This window comes from Acomys russatus, chromosome 4 (genome assembly GCF_903995435.1).
Source record: "Acomys russatus chromosome 4, mAcoRus1.1, whole genome shotgun sequence".
Lineage (NCBI taxonomy): Eukaryota > Metazoa > Chordata > Mammalia > Rodentia > Muridae > Acomys > Acomys russatus.
The window spans coordinates 63,216,784-63,237,863 of NC_067140.1; the positions used below are offsets into that span (position 1 = coordinate 63,216,784).

The window sequence follows — 21,080 nt, forward strand, 5'->3', positions numbered from 1 at the left end:
CCCAGGTGGCGTACCAGGAGGAATGCAAGTCACTGTGACCTTCGGAGCATGCGGTCCATGTCCATGCTGTGTGGAAAAATACAGTAACAGGGGAAGGGACAGGAGATAATAAGGAGAGAAATGGCAATATGATGAATCTCGGAGCCAGGGTGGACCACCTGGCTGGAGGGACAAGAATAAACACTGGGATGCCTTTGTTTTCACATGGTAAGGTTTGCTGGCTGGATTTAGGCAGATTTTGGGGGATGTTAATTCATTGCCTTCTCAGATGTCTGGGACACTGAATAAAGCCCTATTTCTCCTCCTTCTCCTCCTCCTCCTCTTCTTCCTTCTTTTTCCAAGACAGGGTTTCTCTTGTAGTCCTAGATGCCCTGGACTCACTTTGTAGACCAGGCTGGTCTCAAACTCACGGTGATCCACCTGTCTCTGTCAACCGAGTGCTGGGATTAAAGGTGTGTGCTATCACGCCCAGCCAAAAATGTAACTTTTAAAGACAAAAAAAATTTATAAGTGAAGAATTCAAACTTAGTTCTAGATTTCCCACAGTGACCTCCTAAGAGGCAGGCAGCTAGTGAGCAAGAGCGACCCCTGATTATTTCATCTGTTTACAGATGACACGACATCACAGAGTGTCTTCGGGCTGCATGGAGAGGACCCCTTCCAACCACCTGTGCTGCCAAGCTCAAGAGCTACCTCTCGGATTTATTCAAGCTCGTGTACACTACTAAGGCCACATAGAGATGGACTCCAATGGAGCTGGGTGACACTCTTCTTCAACCACAGCGATGACTGAGCACTATACTAATGGACCTCAAACCACTCCCCCAATATTCATATGTCTCTCTTCCTATAGCTCACAGGCCCTTTTGTATTTATATATTTTAAAAATTGTCTAAGTTAGCTGGGATTTTCCTTGATGTGTTTTCTAAAATGATAAAATAATGTAGGGCTGGTAGGCCGGCTCAGTGGCTGAAGGGGCTTGCTGCACAACCTGATGACCTGTGTTCAATTTACCAGAGGCCACATAAAAGTGAAGACAGCTGACTTCACAGAGTTGTCCTCTCATCATCGCACATACACGGTGCCATCACACATGTCATACTCTGCCTTGCACACACCAAACACGTAGACACCCATTAATAAATTTAAATAATACTAATCTTAATTTTAACAAAACTATCTCTCATTAAACTATGCTTTTGTTATAATTATTTGCTTATCTAGATAGCCTTTCCTTAAAGTAACTCTTCTTGCTTAAGAATAATAAAAATAGGGCTGGAGAGATGGCTCTGCTATTCAGAACACTTGCTACACTTGCTGCTCCTGCAGAACACCCAGGTGCAATTCCCAGCATCCACTTGGCAGTTGACGACTATCTATAACTGTAGGTACAGGGATTCTGGTGCCTTTTCTGACCTCCACATCCATGGATACCAGGCACTCATGTGGTGATGCCCATACATACATGGCAGGCAAAACACCCATACAACATAAAATATAAGTAAATATTTTATAAATATCATTCAAAAATGTTAATACTTTCATAAGAAACCCTTGTTTTTTCTTTTTCTTTTTCTTTTCTTTCTTTCTTTCTTTCTTTTTTTTTTTTTTAGGTTTTTTAAGACAAGGTTTCTCTGTGTAACAGTCCTGGCTTTCCTGGACTTGCTTTTGTAGACTAGGCTGGCCTCGAACTCACAGAGATCCACCTGCCTCTGCTTCCCAAGTGCTGGGATTAAAGGCATGTGCCACCACTGCCTGGCTCAGCACATGTGTTGGTTACAAGGCAGTGCATAGCTACAGCCATAGCGTCTGTGAGGTAGAGGTAGGGGGATCAGGAGTGCAAGAGAAGTGTCTGCATAGCAAGTGTGAGGCCTGCCTGGAATCTAAGAGATCTTTTCTCAAAAAACCAGACAGGGCCTGGAGAGATGGCCTAATTGTTATGAATACTGGCTGCTCTTTCTGAGGACCTGGCTTCCAATCCCACCACTCCCATGGGGACTCACACAACCTGTCTGCCGCTCCGGTCTCAGGGTGTCTAACATCCGCTGGCCTTCTTGGGGTCTGCAGGTACATGATACACAAAATACATTCAGACGCAGACATACATGGAGCCAAAACACCCATATACATAGAATAAAATAAGAAAGATAAACCAAAAAAAAAAAAAAAAAAAAAAAGCCAGCAAAATGGCTCGATGGATTACGACAGACTTAAAGTTCACTCATGCTTATTAAACATAAAGAAAAAGTAGAATTCTCTGTTTTGCTTTCCATTTAGTGTAAAGAATCATTAAAAGGGGCTGGGCATGGTGGCGCATGCCTTTAATCCCAGCACTTGGGAGGCAGAGGCAGGTGGATCACTGTGAGTTCGAGGCCAGCCTGGTCTACAAAGTGAGTCTAGGACAGCCAAAGCTATCACAGAGAAACCTTGTCTCGAAAAACAAAAAAACAAAACAACAACAACAACAACAAAAAATCATTAAAAGACTAAATACCACCTTTATATAAATGTACCACTACTGCTTAATAAATCTCAATAGTATATCCATACATATGACGTATTTTTTCTATTTTTATTTTATTTTAGGTTTTCGAGACAGGGTTTCTTTGTGTAACCTTGGCTATCCTGGACTCACTTCGTAGACCAGGCTGGCCTCGAACACAGCGATCCACCTGCCTGTGCTTCCTGAGCGCTGGGATTAAAGGCGCGCGCCACCATGCCCGGCTTCATATATTTGTTTAGTAAAACAGCCGTGCCACATTCCATATTCCACACATGATTGTGCACACCTGTAATACTGACACAGGCTGTGACAGGTCGTTGGGCTTAAATATTTCTTCCTTCACTGTCAAGTCAGCTGACACATGGGAATGCCGTGTGGAAACGGATTTGGGATGAGTTGAATAGGACAGGAAGCGTTTCCCCAATTTCTCAATAAGGAAGAGAAATCCAGTCAGTTACTGGACACATATGTTAACTTGCTTGCTTGAACCTTTTTTTGGGGGGGTGGGGTGGGTGGAGGGTGGGTTCGAGACAGGGTTTCTCTGTGTAATCTTGGCCATCCTGGACTCACTTTGTAGACCAGGCTGGCCTTGAACTCACAGCGATCCACCAGCCTTCTGCCTCCCGAGTGCTGGGATTAAAGGCGTGCGCCACCACGACCGGCTGCTTGAACCTTTTTTTATCCAGAAATGGAGCTCCTTAGTTTCCGTTTGCCTGCATGCCTGCCTTCCTCACAGGACGGCTGGTACGAGAAACCAGTAGAATTACAAAAAGGTACTTTTAACATCCTAGTCTAAGGGGTGTCGGCCTTGGCTCTGCAGTACATATAAGTGCCCGGAACCATATTCCGCACCAGCTTGTGTCTCGTCGGTCATTGGAACCTGTGACCCGGATGTACTACTGTCCGCAAACTCTGCCCAGAAGGCGTGCTGATTAACCGGAAGGGCTCACGTTTAGAGTGCGTCCCGGAAGCGGAAGGGAGTCCGTTTCTTTTCTTAGTCCCGTACGTTTATCCCGCGTTGTATCTGCTGGACCGGAGCGGTTTGCTGAGGCGGTTCGCTGGGTGAGGAGGAGTGGAACGTTGAGTTCCCGGAGCTTCGGCAGCCATGGCGGATGTGACTGCCCGTAGTCTGCAGTACGAGTACAAGGCGGTGCGTTGTGGTCTCAGAGGAGAGCTGCGGGCGAGGGAGGCCATGGAGAGCTACACGTACAGAGGGGAAATCAGGTCTGGGTGAAGGCTGGATTAAACCACAACGGACTATTCCCGATGGAGTTGGGGGAGAGTGAGAACTCGGCAGAGTTCCCCCCCCCCAATCCCCTCAGCGATAAACCCGCCCGTTCTACTTGTCACTCCCAATCTGCTCAACATTTTACCCAAATGTCGGTTATTATGGATGCTATTAGGATTGCTGGCCGTTCACTATCAGACAGTCCAGCGTTCGTGCTTACATAGTATTATATGGCACTATTTCCTCTTAAGGGGATTATTCTTTTATTCCAGTACTTTTCCATCTTCTGGTGTTACTGCGATAACAGGAATTGAAACTATTTAATATATCAAAAGTTTTGATAAATTATCATCTTTTCAGAACTCAAATCTTGTGCTTCAAGCTGACCGCTCTCTCATTGACCGGACCCGCCGGGATGAACCGACAGGAGAAGTTCTGTCCCTTGTTGGGAAGTTGGAGGGAACCCGGATGGGAGATAAAGCTCAACGGACCAAACCACAGATGCAGGAGGAAAGACGGGCCAAGTAGGTGCCCAGGGAATTCTATTTTCCTTTCTAACCTAAAGCATCTGAGCAGTAGTTTTGCTGAAGTTCGTGTAGAAGATCAGCCAAGCACTAGTTCAGTTGAAGTGGTGTGTGCACTGCATCGTGAAAACCTTTTCAAGAGTTAAAGCTTCTTTGGACTTAGGTGCAATGAAGGAGAACAAAAATCTGTTGATAACTTTATACTGACACATTTCTGATTCATAAATAGATGCCAATCTTCTTAAAGCTGTCTTTTAAAGACTTATTATTTATTTATTTGTGTTTTTTTCCCCCTTGTTTTTGAGACAAGGTTTCTCTGTTTAGCATTGGCTGTCCTGGGCTCACTTTGTACACCAGGCTGGTCTCTTAGAGATCCATCTGCCCCAGCCTCCCAAATGCTGAGGTTAAAGGCGTGTGCCACCACCTCCCGGGAAATTTTGTGTGTGTGTGTGTGTGTGTGTGTGTGTGTGTGTGTGTTTCCCTCTCTCTTTCTATGAAGTCTTAACAGTCTCCAGGCTCTGTTTACTTTGAGTGGTTATATTTGAGAAGAGTTTAAACATTGTTTCTTGGTCCTGCACTTTTCAGAGTCTGACTTTTCTAGTTATTTATTGGAAGTCACTAGAAAGTTTCACTGGAGTCTAGTGTCTCTGGCCAGTAAAAGGTGATGGATGCTGCTAAAGTTTAAAAAAGTCTAAATACTGCTATATAGTCTCATATGGATATAAAAAGGTGTAAATTTTAAGATAATGGGAATTGTATTTCATTGTAACAGCGTATCAGTGAGAAGATGACAGCTTTTCTTTCTATAACTATGCCCCATAAAGTAATGCTTCTTCAAAAAATTAAGGCCCAGTAGGAGTTACTTGTCCCTGCCTTCATATGTTAGCTGTATGGAAGGGTAAACTTGGGAACAGAGGTTCGCCCATTCAGCCTCATGTCGTGTGTCCATCAGGAGACGAAAACGTGATGAGGACCGGCATGACATCAACAAGATGAAAGGTTACACACTGCTGTCCGAGGGCATTGATGAAATGGTGGGCATCATCTACAAGCCTAAAACTAAGGAGACCCGCGAGACCTATGAGGTGCTGCTCAGCTTCATCCAGGCTGCTCTTGGAGACCAGGTGAGGCAACCAGTAGATGGCACCTTGTATTTGGAAAGAGAAAGGGAATAGCAGAAGGATTTTGGTTAACTATATTAATTATATATATTTATTCTCTGTGTGTGCACACGTGTGTGCCACAGCATGTATGTGGAAGTCAGGACGACTTTCAAGGTTGGCCCTCTCTTTATGTGGGACTCGGGGATCAAACTTCAATTGTTGGGCTTGGCAGAAATGGGGCTATCTTGCTAGTCCCATCAGAAGACTCCCACCTCTGAATTTCCCCAGCGGGATGGGGAGGGCAATAGTATTTTGCAGAAGTGGCTAATACTTCTGAGCACTTAGTGTATACAGAGCAGCACCTGAACTATGGATCGGTGCTGTTCATTTTCTATTTAATAGAAGATAGACCTGAGATTCCTAAGACAAAGAGCTACTACTTGTCAGTCAGAATGTGAATCCAGGTGGTCCATATCCAAATGCCTGTAACTATTCTGATTTATGAGTATAGGGGGAGTAGAGGATAGAGGAAGGCTGTTGAGTGCTTCTCTCACCTGGAGATGTGTTCCGAGCTGTTATGGAAGTTGTGTTCTGCTTTTGAAGACCACCCACACCTCCCCATGCCAGGACTGACTCTGGGATCTCAGGCATTCTAAGCACACGTGGCACTACTGAGTTAAACCCTCAGCAGCTCCCTCTAGTCTTTTGTTTGTTTTTGTTTTTTGAGACAGGGTTTCTCTGTGTAGCCTTGGTTGTCCTAGACTCACTTTGTAGACAAGGCTGGCCTCAAACTCATAGCAATCCAACCACCTCTGCCTCCTGAGTGTTGGCATTAAAGGCATGCACCACCATGCCTGGCTTCTTCTCTCTAGTCTTTTGAAGTCTTGTTTGTTTGTGTTAGACCAGATCTCATGTAGCTCAGGCTGACCTCAAACTCACAGTGTATTCAAAAATAATCTTGACAGGGGTAGGGGGTGGGTGGGTGGGGGCTGGGAGGGGACTCGGGGGAGGGCTGGAGAGATGGCTCAGAGGTTGGTTAAGAGCTCTGGCTGTCTTCCAAAGGTCCTGAGTTAATTTCTAGCAACCACATGGTGGCTCGAAAATCATCTATCATGAAATCTGGTGCTCTCTTTTTGCCGGCAGGTACATGTAGGCAGAATACTGTATAAATAATAAATAAATAAATCTTAAAAAAAAAAAAAAGGAAGAAAGAAAGGAAATAACCTTAAGGAGAAGCAGGCTATCTGGACGGACTGTGGTCATATGGTAGGGGAAGAGGTCCCTTTCTGTTAGAGGTCTAGGGGAGGGGAATAGGGCAAAAGAGGGAGGGTGGGAATGGGCGGATAAAAGTGAAGAAACAATTGGGATGCAATCTGAATAATTATAATAAGTTAAAATGAAAAAAAAATATAACCTTGAACTTTGGTTCTATTGCTGCTTCCCAAGTGCTGGGATTACAGGCATGTGCCACTGTGTCTTGTTAATGAATGTTGTCAAAGCCCAAGATACTGCAGCTATTCTTGCTTGCTTTTTATATGTACGACTGTTTTCCGTACATGTATGTATGTGCACCATGTGTCCCTGGTGCCCTTGGAGATCAGAAGAAGGCATCAGATCTCCTGAAGTGGAGTTACGGTTTTTGAAGCCATCATATGGGTGCTCAGAGTTGACTCCAGGTCCTGCGAGAGCAGCAAGTGCCCTAACCTTTTGAGCCACCTCTCCAGCGCCTGTAGTTTTGAAGATGCCTGCTTCTCTCCTTCCTGTTGTCACAAAGCTGGGCGTTGTCCTTCTCCATCTCCTTGTTGTAAGTGGTGTTCATATTTTTCTCCAGCCGCGTGATATCCTTTGTGGGGCGGCTGATGAGGTTCTGGCCGTCCTGAAGAATGAAAAGCTTCGTGACAAGGAGAGAAGACGGGAGATTGACCTGCTGCTGGGCCAGACGGATGACACCAGGTACCACGTGCTGGTGAACTTGGGCAAGAAGATCACAGACTACGGTGGAGACAAGGAGATCCAGAACATGGGTACGGGAGCCCTTTGTGGCCTTTCTTGATGAGCACACAGCGTCACTGTTAACATTTCAGAACAGCATTGTTTCCTGTCCTGTGTTGATTGGAGAGAATGGCTGATCTGCAGGCGGGTGGGCACAGGCTCAGCCCAACACGTCAGCCTGCTCTGCACAGCAAGTTCCAGCTGCCAGGCTCCATGGCAAAAGCCCATCTAAGAAAATAAAAGGTTAAGCCATTGCTTGTGAGCCTTAGCCTTTAATGGCTGAGCTCTCTCTAGGCCTGACTGCCATCTCTTCCTGAGACTTACTGTGTAGACTGTGGAGAGAGCAGGGAGGACTTAGGAGCTGAAGAAGCAGAGAGGGCAGAAGCCAGCTCGCAGGTTTGAGAGACTGTGGTGGTTTTCGTGCTAAGTGTGTGTATTCAGGCTTGAGACTGAGCAGGCCAGGCAGCTGAGGCCTTGTGTCCTCCACACTAACCACTGCCCCTTTTGTAATCCTTATCACCTCAGATGACAACATTGATGAGACCTATGGTGTGAATGTGCAGTTTGAGTCTGATGAGGAGGTGAGTGATTTTAAATGGATCCCATCACCCTTGTTTTGTGACATTACCAAGGTGCGAGTTCTTCTCAGGTACTGAGATCCCTAGCTTAGTACCTGTTATAGCGCACTGTGTTAGACTTAGAAATCTTGTGTTATTTTGCTAAAAAAATTAAAAAGTGACTGTGATTAACTTAGGTATGTTAAAACTTAATTTAAAGTAGTAGATGTAAATTAACAGTTTAAAATAGGCCAGATAGGCCAGGGAAAGTGGGGAGAAGGACTGAGAGATAGCACCCTGTAGGCACAACACAGCTATTGCAATCATGGACTCATAGCAGCTGCAGTTACTTACTCTGCGTCTGTACGGGATTGGCGCTCTCAACAGCCAGTCAGGGATGGGTGAGGGACCCCTTCTTCCTGCTGCCTAAGTATTGGCTACTTTTAAGTTCTGGAAAGAGGGTCATTGTCTTCAGTTGTGTAACTACTTCTGAGGCTCTGATAGATAGCCTCAAACCCACAGTTACACTGATAGCCCTGGTTAAATTCAGAGGATCACAAAATAAAATAAGTAGACATGAATGTGGAAAATAAATAGGTATGTGGGGAAGAGGGGGATAGATGGAGCTGGACAGGAGACAAGACAGTGGCAGTAAGGGTAATCACTATGCACTATATACATGCTTGAAATTATTGAGAACACAATTAATAAAGAGAAAACAAAAAAGATAACAGCACAACTACAATGAGGATGTGGCCTGCTGTGGCATTTTGATCAGATTATAGTAGTTTACGATATTTTTAGTACTGTGTGTCAACTGCCAGCTTCAAAAGAAAGCATATTTACCTCGTAGGAGTATGAACATAGTTTGTACTTGGCGTTGTAGCAGCTCCTGGGGTTAATGATTGCCACTTCTAGATAAAACTAATAGAAATTAACAAGACAATTGAAACAGAAAAGTTGAACCAGGAATGGTAGCACAATGCTTGCAGTCCCAGGAGGTTTAGGCCAGCTAGGCTACATAGTAAAATTCTTTAAATAGCTCTAAAACATAAAAAAAAAACCCAATGTAGTGACTTTAGAGTTTTCAGTGGGTGAGTTTGTGTTCTGAAAAAGAAAGTGCCATTGCTGAAATTTGTAACCAGACAGGAAGAAGGGTGATGCCAGGAGAGGGGCAGAGCACTGAGCCGAGAGCCACGGCATCAGAGTTCGTGCCTGTAGCTTGTGCAGGTCATTTTGGCTCAGTTTCTTCTTTAGTAAAACAAAATGATTGATGTAGATGGCTATTATGTCCCTGTCTACAGAATAGTTAACTGGTACAGTTTTTTGTTTTGTTTTTGTTTTTCGAGACAGGGTTTCATGTAGACTTGGCTATCCTAGAACTAGCTCTGTAGACCAGGCCAGACTCAAACTCAGAGATCCACCTGCCTCTGTCTCCTGAGTGCTGGGATTAAAGGCATGTGCCAACACAGCCCAGCTGTTAATTGCTAGGTTGGTTTTTGTTTGTTGTTGTTGTTTTTGTTTTGTTTTTCAAGACAGGCTTTTCTTGTGTATCCCCAGCTGTCCTGGTCTCGCTTTGTAGACCAGGTTGGCCTCGAACTCACAGAGATCTGCCTGCCTCTGCTTTCTGAGTGCTGGGATTACAGGTGTGCACCACTGCACCCTGCTTAGTTGGTAATTTTTTTTTTTTAAATTTGGTAATTTTTAAAAATTTCTTTTTCAAAGATTTATTTATTTCCTATGTATACAATGCTTTGCCTAAATGTACAGAAGAGGGCATCAGATCTCATAACAGATGGTTGTGAGCCACCATAGGTTGCTGGGAATTGAACTCAGGACCTTTGGAAGAGCAGTCAGTGTTTTTAATCTCTGAGCCATCTCTTTAGCCCCCTTAATTGGTAGTTTTAATTAGGAACACCCTCTCACAGATCCCTTGCTCATAGCAATATATTCAATAAATGGCAATTATTGAACATGATGCTGTTGCAGGCACACAGCCAGCAGTGTGAGTGTGTGCAGTGGTGAGCAAACTTAAGTATGGTGTCTGCGTTTCTGGCTCACATTCTACTTTTCTGTTTATGCCTCTTCATAGCTCTTCTGTTAGCCAGTAGTCTTAGTTTGGGATTATCTGTGTTTCAGAAAAAGTATGTGATCCATGTGTTTGTCACTGGCTGCTAAGCTGAGATGCAGAAAAGAGGACAGGCCCATCTAATAAGCCCATTCTAAATGGTCATTCCATTAATGTGCCTGGAATATGGCGATCCTGCCTTGAATGCACAGTTAGCTTCACTCCAGAGCCATTGCCTAACTACTGCGCTCACTTAGAGGGGTAGGAGGACAGGGTCTGTATGACACAGGGGCAGCGCCACATCTGTTTTGAGGTTGGGGATGTCTCCATAGGAAGGTGATGAAGATGTGTACGGGGAAGTCCGAGAAGAAGCCTCCGATGATGACATGGAAGGGGATGAGGCTGTTGTGCGCTGTACCCTCTCAGCTAATGTAAGTACGCTCTGTCCTGCTGTAGGCCAGCTTATTTCTGGGCGTAGCACTTCTTCTCACTGAAACCTCACTGAGTCATGGTTGCTTTTGTGGGGCACGCATGGGGCCTGAAGGGGGGCTACTGGAGTTAAACCCAGCTTAGGGTGTTATAGGCAAGTGCTCCACCACTGAACTATTCTCACCTTTCTCATGTTTTTGTGTTGTTTGGAATTTTGTTGTCTTATAGCCCAAACTGGCATCAAACTTGATATGTCTTCCTCATCCTTGCTCTCAGGCGCAGGGATTATAGGCATGTGTCACAGCACCTGCCTTCCAGATTCCCCTTTGATGGGTATTTAGATTGTTTATCAAATTTGATATATAGATAACACTGCAATGACAACAATATTAGAGTATTTTATTTCTTGTCCTAGGGTTGAACTTACTGTCTTGTGCATGGTAAATGCTCTAACACTTATTTATAGGTCAGGCTTTAAAGAAACAAAAGCCTTTTACTTTCAGAAAGTTGCCCAGGCTGGACTTAGACTAACCCCTGTAGTCCATGCAGGTCTTGGTCTTGCAGCTCTGTCACCTCTGCCTCTCAAGTAGTGGGGTAACAGTACAGGCTTGTACTGCCAGCCCTGGCTTGGTTGGTTGTTTCTGAGATAGAACTTGCTGAGCAGCTCAGACTGACCTCCTGATCTCCTGCTTCAGCCTCCTCAGTACTGGGATTATAGATGTTCCACCAAGCCTGGTGCGAGCCTTATTAAACGTTTAGCATTTTGGTCTTCTTAGGACTTTAGTCAGTTTAGTGTTTTATTCCCCAAGACGTGTGTTAATGAAATCTTAGGTTGGTGTCCTCCTGAATTCAGTGTAATAAGAGTTGCTTCCTTCTGGAAAGGCCTTAAGGTAGCCTACGGGATGAAGAGCCTAGTAAGCCAAGTGCCTGATTTTCTTCTTAGCTTGTAGCCTCAGGTGAACTGATGAGCTCTAAGAAGAAGGATTTGCACCCTCGGGACATTGATGCATTCTGGCTGCAGCGACAGCTCAGTCGCTTCTATGATGATGCCATTGTGTCGCAGAAGAAGGCGGACGAGGTGTTGGAGATTTTGAAGGTATAGCCAAGATGGTATTTCTATTCCATGTGACTTGTCAGGCAGGGTGAGTGTTTGGAAGGCAGCTATGCTAACTGTGGTACCACCAGTGCAGAAATGGTGTTTGAGGTAGCAGATGACTGTGTTCTCACTGGTCTTATTTCCCTCCAGACAGCAAGTGATGACCGAGAATGTGAGAACCAACTGGTTCTGCTCCTTGGTTTCAACACTTTTGACTTCATTAAAGTGTTGCGGCAGCACAGGATGATGAGTGAGTAGACCATGCACTTTCCTTGCTCTGTGTGTGTGTACATGTGTTTGTGTGCATGTGTTTGTGTGTGTCTTTCTCTCTCACTATATTCACTTGTAGCCAGATTGTGTTGCTTCTTTGTCTTCAGCATCTAATCACCTTCTTTTTGCTCAGGAATAAAAGTTGATTTTATTTCACTTTCTCTGTTTCTGTTGTGTTTGTCAGTTTTATACTGTACCTTGTTGGCCAGTGCTCAGAGTGAAGCTGAAAAGGAAAGGATCATGGGAAAGATGGAAGCTGATCCAGAGCTTTCCAAATTCCTCTATCAGCTCCATGAGACTGAGAAGGAAGATCTGATCAGAGTAAGGACTGATTTAAATTTTCTTTCTCACTCCTCTTTCAGTGTCTGAGGTAGTATGACATGCCTCTGAGTTTTCTGGAGTTTTCAGGGTGCAAATTAGAACTGGCATACTCTTTGCTATGGTTGAGGCACTGTCTTCATCTAGTACAATCCAGGAAAAGAGCATGTTTGCCTAATACAGAACACCGTTCTCCCATGCCTTAGATACAGCCTTGCTGGTTCATTGTAGATTGTCTACTTCTGACATCCCTGTTCAGAAACGTTGCACTTCATTGTATTTGTTCTTTTTTTTTTTTTTTTTTTTTTTTAATGGTCTTTGCAGGTCTCAAAATAAACGGATGTTTTTGGGTTTGGGGACACTTGAGTTAGCACCTACGAGTTCAACCCAACCCAGAAGGGACTGGGAGGGACAAGCACCCAGGAGAGTGATGTAGATCATTGTGCCTTTTCTCTCTCCCTGCTGCAGGAAGAAAGGTCCCGGAGAGAGCGAGTCCGCCAGTCCCGAATGGACACAGATCTGGAAACGATGGATTTGGACCAGGGTGGAGAGGTGAGTGCCGGCTGTTGCCAGGTGTGGTGGGCAGGAAACCCCTGCTCAGCCTCATACTGCTCTCCCTCTTCCATGGGGTGGAGAGGTGAGTGCCATGCTGTTCCCAGCTGTGGTGGGCAGGAAACCCCTGCTCAGCCTCATACTGCTCTCCCTCTTCCAGGCTCTGGCTCCACGGCAGGTTCTGGATTTGGAGGACCTTGTTTTCACCCAAGGGAGCCACTTCATGGCCAACAAACGCTGCCAGCTCCCTGATGGGTCTTTCCGACGCCAGCGCAAGGGCTATGAAGAGGTGCACGTGCCTGCCTTGAAGCCCAAGCCTTTTGGCTCAGAAGAAGTGAGTGGATCGCCTTTTTTGAGTCTCTGCTCTTCTCCTCTTTCCAAATTTGGCTTTTAGCTATTGACTAAAATGTCACCTGGTCTCAAGGGATAGTTCATTCTAGAGGTGGAAACTGTCGCAGAGTTTTCCCAATCTGTGATCAGGAGGCAGTAGTGACCTCTCTGGACAGGTTTATTTATTTATTTTATTTTTTATTTTTATTTTTTGTTTTTCGAGACAGGGTTTCTCTGTGTAGCCTTGGCTGTGCTGGACTCACTTTGTAGACCAGGCTGGCCTCGAATTCACAGAGATCTGCTTGCCTCTGCCTCTCGAGTGCTGGGATTAAAGGAGTGCGCCACCACCGCCTGGCTCTCTGGACAGGTTTATAATAGAAAATTATGAGCTGGGTGTGTGGCACAGGCCGATAATCCCAGCACTTGGGAGGCAGAGGCAGGTGGTTCTCTGAGTTTGAGGCTAGCCTGGTCTACAAAGTAAGTCCAGGACAGCCAGGACTACACAGAAAAACCCTGTTTCCAAAAAACCAAAAAAAAAAAAAAAAGAAATAAAAGAAAAGAAAAAAAAATTATGAGTGACGATTACCAGCCAATGAAAGCATGGTGAATGATAAAATGCTGTCATAGTAGTCTTGTGAGAATGGGCAGCCTGCTGAAGAATGCAGTAGCATAAAGTTTGGAACATTCTTCCTCCAGCAACTGCTCCCGGTGGAGAAGCTGCCAAAGTATGCCCAGGCGGGATTTGAAGGCTTTAAAACACTTAATCGGATCCAAAGTAAACTCTACCGTGCTGCCCTGGAGACAGATGAGAATCTGCTGCTGTGTGCTCCGACTGTAAGTACTGGCCTGCCTGCTCTTCTCTCCTGGAATGTTTTGGTGGCAAGTTGAATCTTAATCTTTTCACCAGGCCATATTCTTTATGGTTTTTTTTTTTTTTGGAGGCTGGGCCTCTCCATGTAGCCCTGTCTGTCCCAGAACTCACGGTGTAGACCAGGCTGCCCTTAAACTCACATAGATCTACCCACCTCTGCCTCTGAAGTATGACTTGTGGCATACCACATATGGCTATTCTCTATTCTGTGATGGAAGGTCCACTGGGGCAGGTTCCATGGGGCCCAGGCTAGTCAGGGCAGTAGCCATATGCAGATGAACAGGCGTTGTCTGTTCCTATCTCTAGGGTGCTGGGAAGACCAATGTGGCCCTGATGTGTATGCTCCGAGAGATAGGGAAACACATCAACATGGATGGCACTATCAATGTGGATGACTTCAAGATCATCTACATAGCTCCTATGCGGTCCTTGGTGCAGGAGATGGTGGGCAGTTTTGGCAAGGTGAGTCATAACTTCTGAGGATGCTGGCTGCAGCTCACCATGTAGTGGGGAGAGGCCTATGTATCACTGCTTCTTTTGTTAGGGAATCTCTGTATGTTTCTTGCCATTTCCAAGGTAGAACTTGACCCAAGTAATTTCTGAAACAAAAATGTCGTGGCCTCTCTTACCCGGACTTCATTTTTCTTAGTTCATGTCCATAGTGGTTTTAGAGTCATTGCATCTTACAGTATTCCTGGCCCATGACTATGCTTGATGGCTTGTGGGTTGTTACTCCAGCTCCACTTCCCAGTGGGATCACTTTCCTGTGTCTTGTAGGGCTCCTACAGATCTTTTGCCTTGTTTGCCTGAGTGAAATTGAAGTAATTTTGTTTGTCTTTCCTGATTCACCAGATACTTACCTTCTCCTAGTCTCCAGCACAGGAACTCGCTGCTAGTTCCTTCAGGCTCCCTCTGCCAGACTTTGCACACGTAGACAGGCTCCCTGCCCCTGGGCTGCACCTCCAGCCGCATCTCTCATTATTGTTGATCCTTTCTTTCCCCAGCGCCTGGCCACATATGGCATTACTGTGGCTGAGCTGACTGGGGATCACCAGCTGTGCAAGGAAGAAATCAGTGCCACACAGATCATCGTCTGCACCCCTGAGAAGTGGGACATTATCACACGCAAGGGTGGGGAGCGGACCTATACCCAGCTGGTGCGGCTCATTGTCTTGGTGAGTGGGGAGAGTAGTGGGAAGGAGAGACCAACTGTGATCAGGGAGTTTGCTGCACTAGTGGACACTGTGAACCTGGGAGAGCGTGCCCTAGATAAGAGGCAAACTAAAGTCTCATGCTGTAGCCAGCTTTGTTCCGAGCATCAGGACATTTATACTCTAGGGTTAAGAAGAAGCACATGAGTAAGGTGCTGACTCACAAGGACAAACCGCCCGTGGCAAAACATTTTTCCATAGAGGCAGCTGAATAACAATCACTGGCATAAATTTGTTTCTAACCATTACATCTGGCAGGAGCACAAAAACATTCCAAGAACAGTTTCATGGGATTTTTTGTTTGTTTGTTGTTTTTCGAGACAGGGTTTCTCTGTGTAGCCCTGGCTGTCCTGGAACTTTGTAGACCAGGCTGGCCTCGAACTCACAGAGATCTGCCTGCCTCTGCCTCCCAAGTGCTGGGATTAAAGGTGTGTGCCACCACGCCCAGCTCCAGTTTCATGTTTTTGGAGAAACTGAGGTCATAAGGCTCTTGTCTTGTTTTCTTGGAGTTTTCTTAACAGCATTCAGAATTCTCACATGAATATGTTCTTGGACTGTGTTCTGACAAAGGAGGAGTTGTTGTGTTTACCAGTTCTGTTCCTTAAGGCCTTTCTATATGCACTTCCCCTCATAAGAGCCATTGTGAGCTTTACTGTTGCCATTAAACCTGAACCTGGGCCTGGAGAGATGGCTCAGATGGCCCTGGCCCTTCCAAAGGTCCTGAGTTCAATCCCCAGCAACCACATGAGATCTGGTGCCCTCTTCTGGCATGCAGGTGTACATGTAGGCAGAACATAGTATACATAATACATAAGTAAATCTTTAAAAAAAAAAAAAAGCCCTAAACCTGCATGTAACAGAAGCTTCTCAGTCAGTGCATGAAGTTTGCCATGTGCCTCATAGCGCTTTATATCTTTTTGTTTGGTTGGTTTTGGTTTGGTTTGGTTTTTGGAGACAAAATTTTTGTGTTAACACCTCTGACTGTCCTGGAACTCGCTCTGTAGACCAGGCTGGCCTGAATTCACAAAAATTTACATGTCTCTGCCTCTGGGTGCTGGGATTAAAGGCATGCATCACCACCACCCAGCAAATCTGAAATATTTTTAATCAAATGGAAACACACAAATAATTCTGTTCTCCAAAGAACATTGAAATGTTTCTTTATAAATAATACAGTGTCACAAAGGAAAGTAAGGGATATTCATTTACATGGAAGAATTCATAGGATGAACTCTGAGCCTGAGTGTTGGGTATTTTTTTTAAAGTGCATTTGTTTATTTTCTGTGACATTGTACAGTGTGTTGGGTGGGGGCAGGGGGACAACTTGTGAAAGTCAGTTCTCCCTCCACCTTGCATGTGGTAGGAATGAAGCTCAAGCCACCAGGGCCAGCAGCAAAGCGCCTTTACCTATTGAGCCATCCCACTGGCCTCTGAGCATTGATTCGTTAAGGTGTCTAAGAAAGCAAGAAAGTAGTTCATGTTTTGTGTTCAATAGGAGTTTGCAAACTATGGCTATGAGTTTTATTGAACACAGTCATACAGATTGGTTTATGTGCTGTTATAGCTTCTCTTGTCCTGCTGTGGCTTAGCAGAGTTAAGTATTTGTAACAAGGGTACAAGGTTCACAAGCTACAGTATTGCTTGTGGGGTACTGTATGGCCAGCCCTTTAAGAAAGGTGTGCTAACCCCTTCTCTAGAGCCTTGCTACTCCATGCCCCTCCGACAGCACCCACACAGCTCTTCCCTGGCAGTGCTGGGTCCCTGGCCTGCCCACACCCTTTAATTCCATTTCATCTGAGAAGCACTGCTGTTGGCAATGTAAACTTACTATAAGTGAAGCCTGATAGTTTGATCCTGATGAGGAGACCTGCCCAAAAGTGAGGGCTTGTTTGATATAAGCTGGTCAGAACCATCAAAAATTCGTATGGAGACTTATGGTAAAGTGGAGGACTCACAAGTGTCACAGCTGATGCATTCAATGTTTATTCCTACTAAAACCTGCCTTTGCTCTCCAGGCCCTTTTGGCTTGAGGCTCCCTTTCTTGCCTTCATTAGGCATCTTAGACTGTATACTTTTACAGCAGGCTAGTCTTAAGGGAGGGGGCTATATCTCTGGTAAAGTTTGCGTCTTTCTGTTCCTTAGGATGAGATCCATCTTCTACATGATGACAGAGGTCCTGTTTTAGAAGCTTTGGTGGCCAGGGCCATCCGAAACATTGAGATGACCCAAGAAGATGTCCGGCTCATTGGTCTCAGTGCTACACTACCAAACTATGAAGATGTGGCTACCTTTCTTCGTGTTGACCCTGCCAAGGGCCTCTTCTACTTTGACAACAGGTATAAGAAGAGACTAGAGACTTGTGACCAAGGCAGCTTTCCTGTCCCCTTCCCTTTTCTAAGAAGCACATTAAATGAGTTTTAGGGTTTCTATGTGTATTTTTAAAAGCGTTATTGTTTCTAGGTCAGTGGAAAGATAGTGTTTCCCTACTGTATTCTCTGCCAGAAATCTCATTTGTATAACTGTTGAACTTCTAGCTTCCGCCCAGTGCCTTTGGAACAGACCTATGTGGGCATCACAGAGAAGAAGGCTATCAAACGTTTCCAGATCATGAATGAAATAGTCTATGAGAAAATCATGGAACATGCTGGAAAAAATCAGGTCTGTTGATGGTCCTTGAACCTTTTCCATTTTTGACATAAGCCAAATTGGCAAGATAACAGCGTGAATCACCAATAATTAAAATGGATGAATTATTACTATGGAACTAGCTTTAAAAGGTGCTGAGGAGGAGGCTGGAGAGATGGCTCAGAGGTTAAGAGCACTGACTGCTCTTCCAGAGGTCCTGAGTTCAATTCCCAGCAATCACATGGTGGCTCACAACCATCTGTAACGTGATCTAATGCCCTCTCTTAGCATGCAGGCAGAGCACTGTATACATTAAAAAAAAAGATGGTGAGGAGCTAGGAGAGTCAGCACAGGCCTCTAATACCACAGACTACAGCCTAGGAGGCTGAGGTAGGAGGATCAGGCCAGCTTGGACTATACAGTGACACTGCACTACGTCCCATCCCCCTCAAAAAAAGACTGGGGACTGGGGATGGAACTCAGTGGTATAGCAGATGCATAGCATGTGTGAGCCCTGGGTTCAGTCCATCACTGCATAAATAGAAGATGCAATGCTGTGAGCAAGTCTGCACTCAAATTGGCCAACATATGGGCTGGAGAGATAGATGGCTCAGTGGTTAAGAGCACTGGCTATTTTTGCAAAGGATCCAAGTTCCATTCTTTTTTAAAAATTTTTTGTTTTGTTTTTCCAGACAGGGTTTCTCTGTGTGTAGCCTGGCTGTCCTGGACTCATTTTGTAGACCAGGCTGGTCTCAAAGTCACAGAGATCTGCTTGCCTATGCCTCCCGAGTGTTAGGATTAAAGGCTTGCGCCACCACTGCCCAGCTCCAAGTTCCATTCTTAGCACCCACAGGGAAACTCAGAACATTTTGTTAACTCCATTTCCAGGTGATCTGACCTCTCCTGGCCTCTGGATATCAGGCACATACATGGTTAACAGATATGTGTATACAAAACATTCATGCACATAAACAAAAATGAAGAGTAAATAAATAAACTGGTAACAGATCATCTCCTGAAAACTATTACTGAAGCCTAGATGAAACATAATTTGAATAGTCCTGTAATAATTTTATGATTAATACTTCCTTTCCCCAAATTGATGGAACTAGAAAATCAGTGTGTCTATAAGGTAGCAAGACTAAAGCTGAAAATTAAAACCTAGTGAAAGCAGGCCAGGAGATGGCTCTGCAGGTTGTGGTGCTTGCCCCCAAGACTGGTGACTTGGATTTGATGCCCAGAACCTACTTATTGGAAGGAGAGAACCAGTCACTACTCTGACCTCTATAGGTGTGCTGTGGCATGCAATACACACACACACACACACACACACACACACACACACACACACACACACACACACAAATAAATTATTCCCAGCAATCGGGAGGCAAGCGGATCTTTGTGAGTTCGAAGCTAGCATGGTCTACAAGGAGAGTCCAGGACAGTGAAGGCTGTTACATAGAGAAACCCTGTCTCCAAAATACTCCCTCTAAAAAATAAAAAAAATTATTAAAACAAATTGGGGGGCATATTGGTACATGCCTCAAATCCCAGCTCTTTGAGCTCTAGCCTAGCCAGGGATGCATACATAGTGAAATCCTGTCTCAATGATAGCTTTTTTCTTTTTCTTTTCTTTTTTTAAAGTTTTTGAAACAGGGTTTTTCTGTGTAGCCCTGACTGTTCTGGAACTTGTAGAGATCCTGTCCTTGAACTCATAGAGCTCCACCTGCCTCTGCCTCCTGAGTGCTGGGACTATAAGCATGGACCTCTACCTCCCGTCAAATATTTTTCCTTATTTACTTACATATTTTCATTTTATTTGGAAATTACTTTGATAAAAAATTTTAATTGCAGATCCAGGAAAATCCATGAGTTTGAGGCCAGCCTGGTCTACAAAGTTGAGTCCAGGACAGCTCTGTGTAGACAGAGAAACCCTGTCTCAAATAAATAAATAAATAAATAAAATTATTTTTTAGTTGAACAGAAGTTAGCATGTTAAATAAGGCAGGAGGTAAGAGGTTATGCAGTTCTTTTTCTTATAAAAAGCTCTGGAGTTTCTATGACAAGGGATGACTTCAGGACACTAAATCTTAGGAGGACTGTATTTCTTTTCTTTTTTTTCTGAGACAGGGTTTCTCTGTGTAGCCTTGGCTGTCGTAGACCAGGCTAGACTCAAACTCACAGCGATCGTCTGCCTCTGCCTCCCAAGTGCTGGGATTCAAGGCGTGGGCCACCACACCCAGCTTCCATGTGGGTACTGTTAGCCCTAAACCATGGCTTCTGGTCTAGTGCCTCGGCCTCTGCTTCTTGCAGCTGGTGCTATGAGAGGAGCTGCTGAAGGTGCATCTTTTAGCTGTAACCTGATTCTCCTTAGGTGCTGGTGTTTGTCCATTCTCGAAAAGAAACTGGGAAGACAGCTAGGGCAATCCGTGACATGTGCCTGGAGAAGGACACCTTGGGTCTGTTTCTTCGAGAAGGTTCTGCCTCTACCGAAGTCCTTCGTACAGAAGCAGAACAGTGCAAGGTAAGAAAGGGCCCTTGTCTCTGGCTCCTGTGTGGTGACTGCTTCCATATTGCTGGATAGATTCCTTTGGGACCATATGCACTGAGTGCTACTGTTTCAGAAAGATTAAAAGTAATTGTCTGGGGCCCTGGGAGATGATTCGGCAGACACAGGTGCCTGTCACCAAGCCTGATGGCCTGAGTTCAATCTCTAGGACCCACTCAGTGGAAGAAAAGAACTAACTCCACAGGGTGTTCTCTGACCTCTACACACGTCCTGTGCATAGGCATACATACAAACATAAGTACATAAGTTTTGTAAAAGGGACTGTGTGGTTCTGGGGGTTCCTGTGGGAAGGTTTCCTTTGGTCCTGGAGGAGTCCCACGGAGAGGCTGGCCTCACTCTCTTTTTGTTTTTGTTCTTTTCTGTTCACAGAACTTGGAGCTGAAGGATCTTTTGCCCTATGGCTTTGCTATTCATCATGCAGGCATGACCAGAGTTGACCGAACACTTGTAGAAGATCTTTTTGCTGACAAGCATATTCAGGTAAAGAAGAGCAAGCCTAGTTGGAGCAGCTGATGTCAGTAGCTCTGCCCCGAGTGCAGTCCTTAGCCATTTTCTTTTTAAGATTCATTTATTTTTATATGTATGTGTGTGGTTTGCATGTGTTTATGTGGACCACATTCATGCAGGTGCTCTCAGAGGCCAGAAGAGGGGACTAGATCCCCTGGCACTGGAGTTACATATTGTTGTGAGCAGGGTGTGGGTTCTGGGACTTGAAGCCCAGTCCTCTGTGAGAGTAGTACATGCTGGAGCAGCACCAACCACTGAGCCGCCCTCCATCCCTAGACTTTTTGATATCTGGCTGAGCTAGCCCAGGCTGGAAGCTTGGGATGG

At 45.1% G+C, this 21,080-nt stretch overlaps 1 protein-coding gene across 1 annotated transcript in view; it reads left to right on the plus strand.

Annotated features, from left to right (window-relative positions):
- The first annotated feature begins 3,468 nt into the window (after positions 1-3,468).
- Positions 3,469-21,080, plus strand: part of Snrnp200 (small nuclear ribonucleoprotein U5 subunit 200) — a 31,371-nt gene continuing 13,759 nt past the window's right edge. Inside the window, exons 1-18 of the mRNA XM_051144570.1 lie at positions 3,469-3,653; positions 4,092-4,255; positions 5,208-5,379; positions 7,190-7,382; positions 7,876-7,931; positions 10,308-10,406; positions 11,348-11,500; positions 11,651-11,750; positions 11,955-12,091; positions 12,557-12,640; positions 12,801-12,974; positions 13,667-13,804; positions 14,148-14,303; positions 14,846-15,016; positions 17,195-17,388; positions 17,587-17,710; positions 20,055-20,204; positions 20,619-20,729. Of these exons, the coding sequence (XP_051000527.1) occupies positions 3,609-3,653; positions 4,092-4,255; positions 5,208-5,379; positions 7,190-7,382; positions 7,876-7,931; positions 10,308-10,406; positions 11,348-11,500; positions 11,651-11,750; positions 11,955-12,091; positions 12,557-12,640; positions 12,801-12,974; positions 13,667-13,804; positions 14,148-14,303; positions 14,846-15,016; positions 17,195-17,388; positions 17,587-17,710; positions 20,055-20,204; positions 20,619-20,729 (2,421 nt within the window). The 5' untranslated portion in view covers positions 3,469-3,608. The remainder of the gene's footprint in view (positions 3,654-4,091; positions 4,256-5,207; positions 5,380-7,189; positions 7,383-7,875; positions 7,932-10,307; positions 10,407-11,347; positions 11,501-11,650; positions 11,751-11,954; positions 12,092-12,556; positions 12,641-12,800; positions 12,975-13,666; positions 13,805-14,147; positions 14,304-14,845; positions 15,017-17,194; positions 17,389-17,586; positions 17,711-20,054; positions 20,205-20,618; positions 20,730-21,080) is intronic.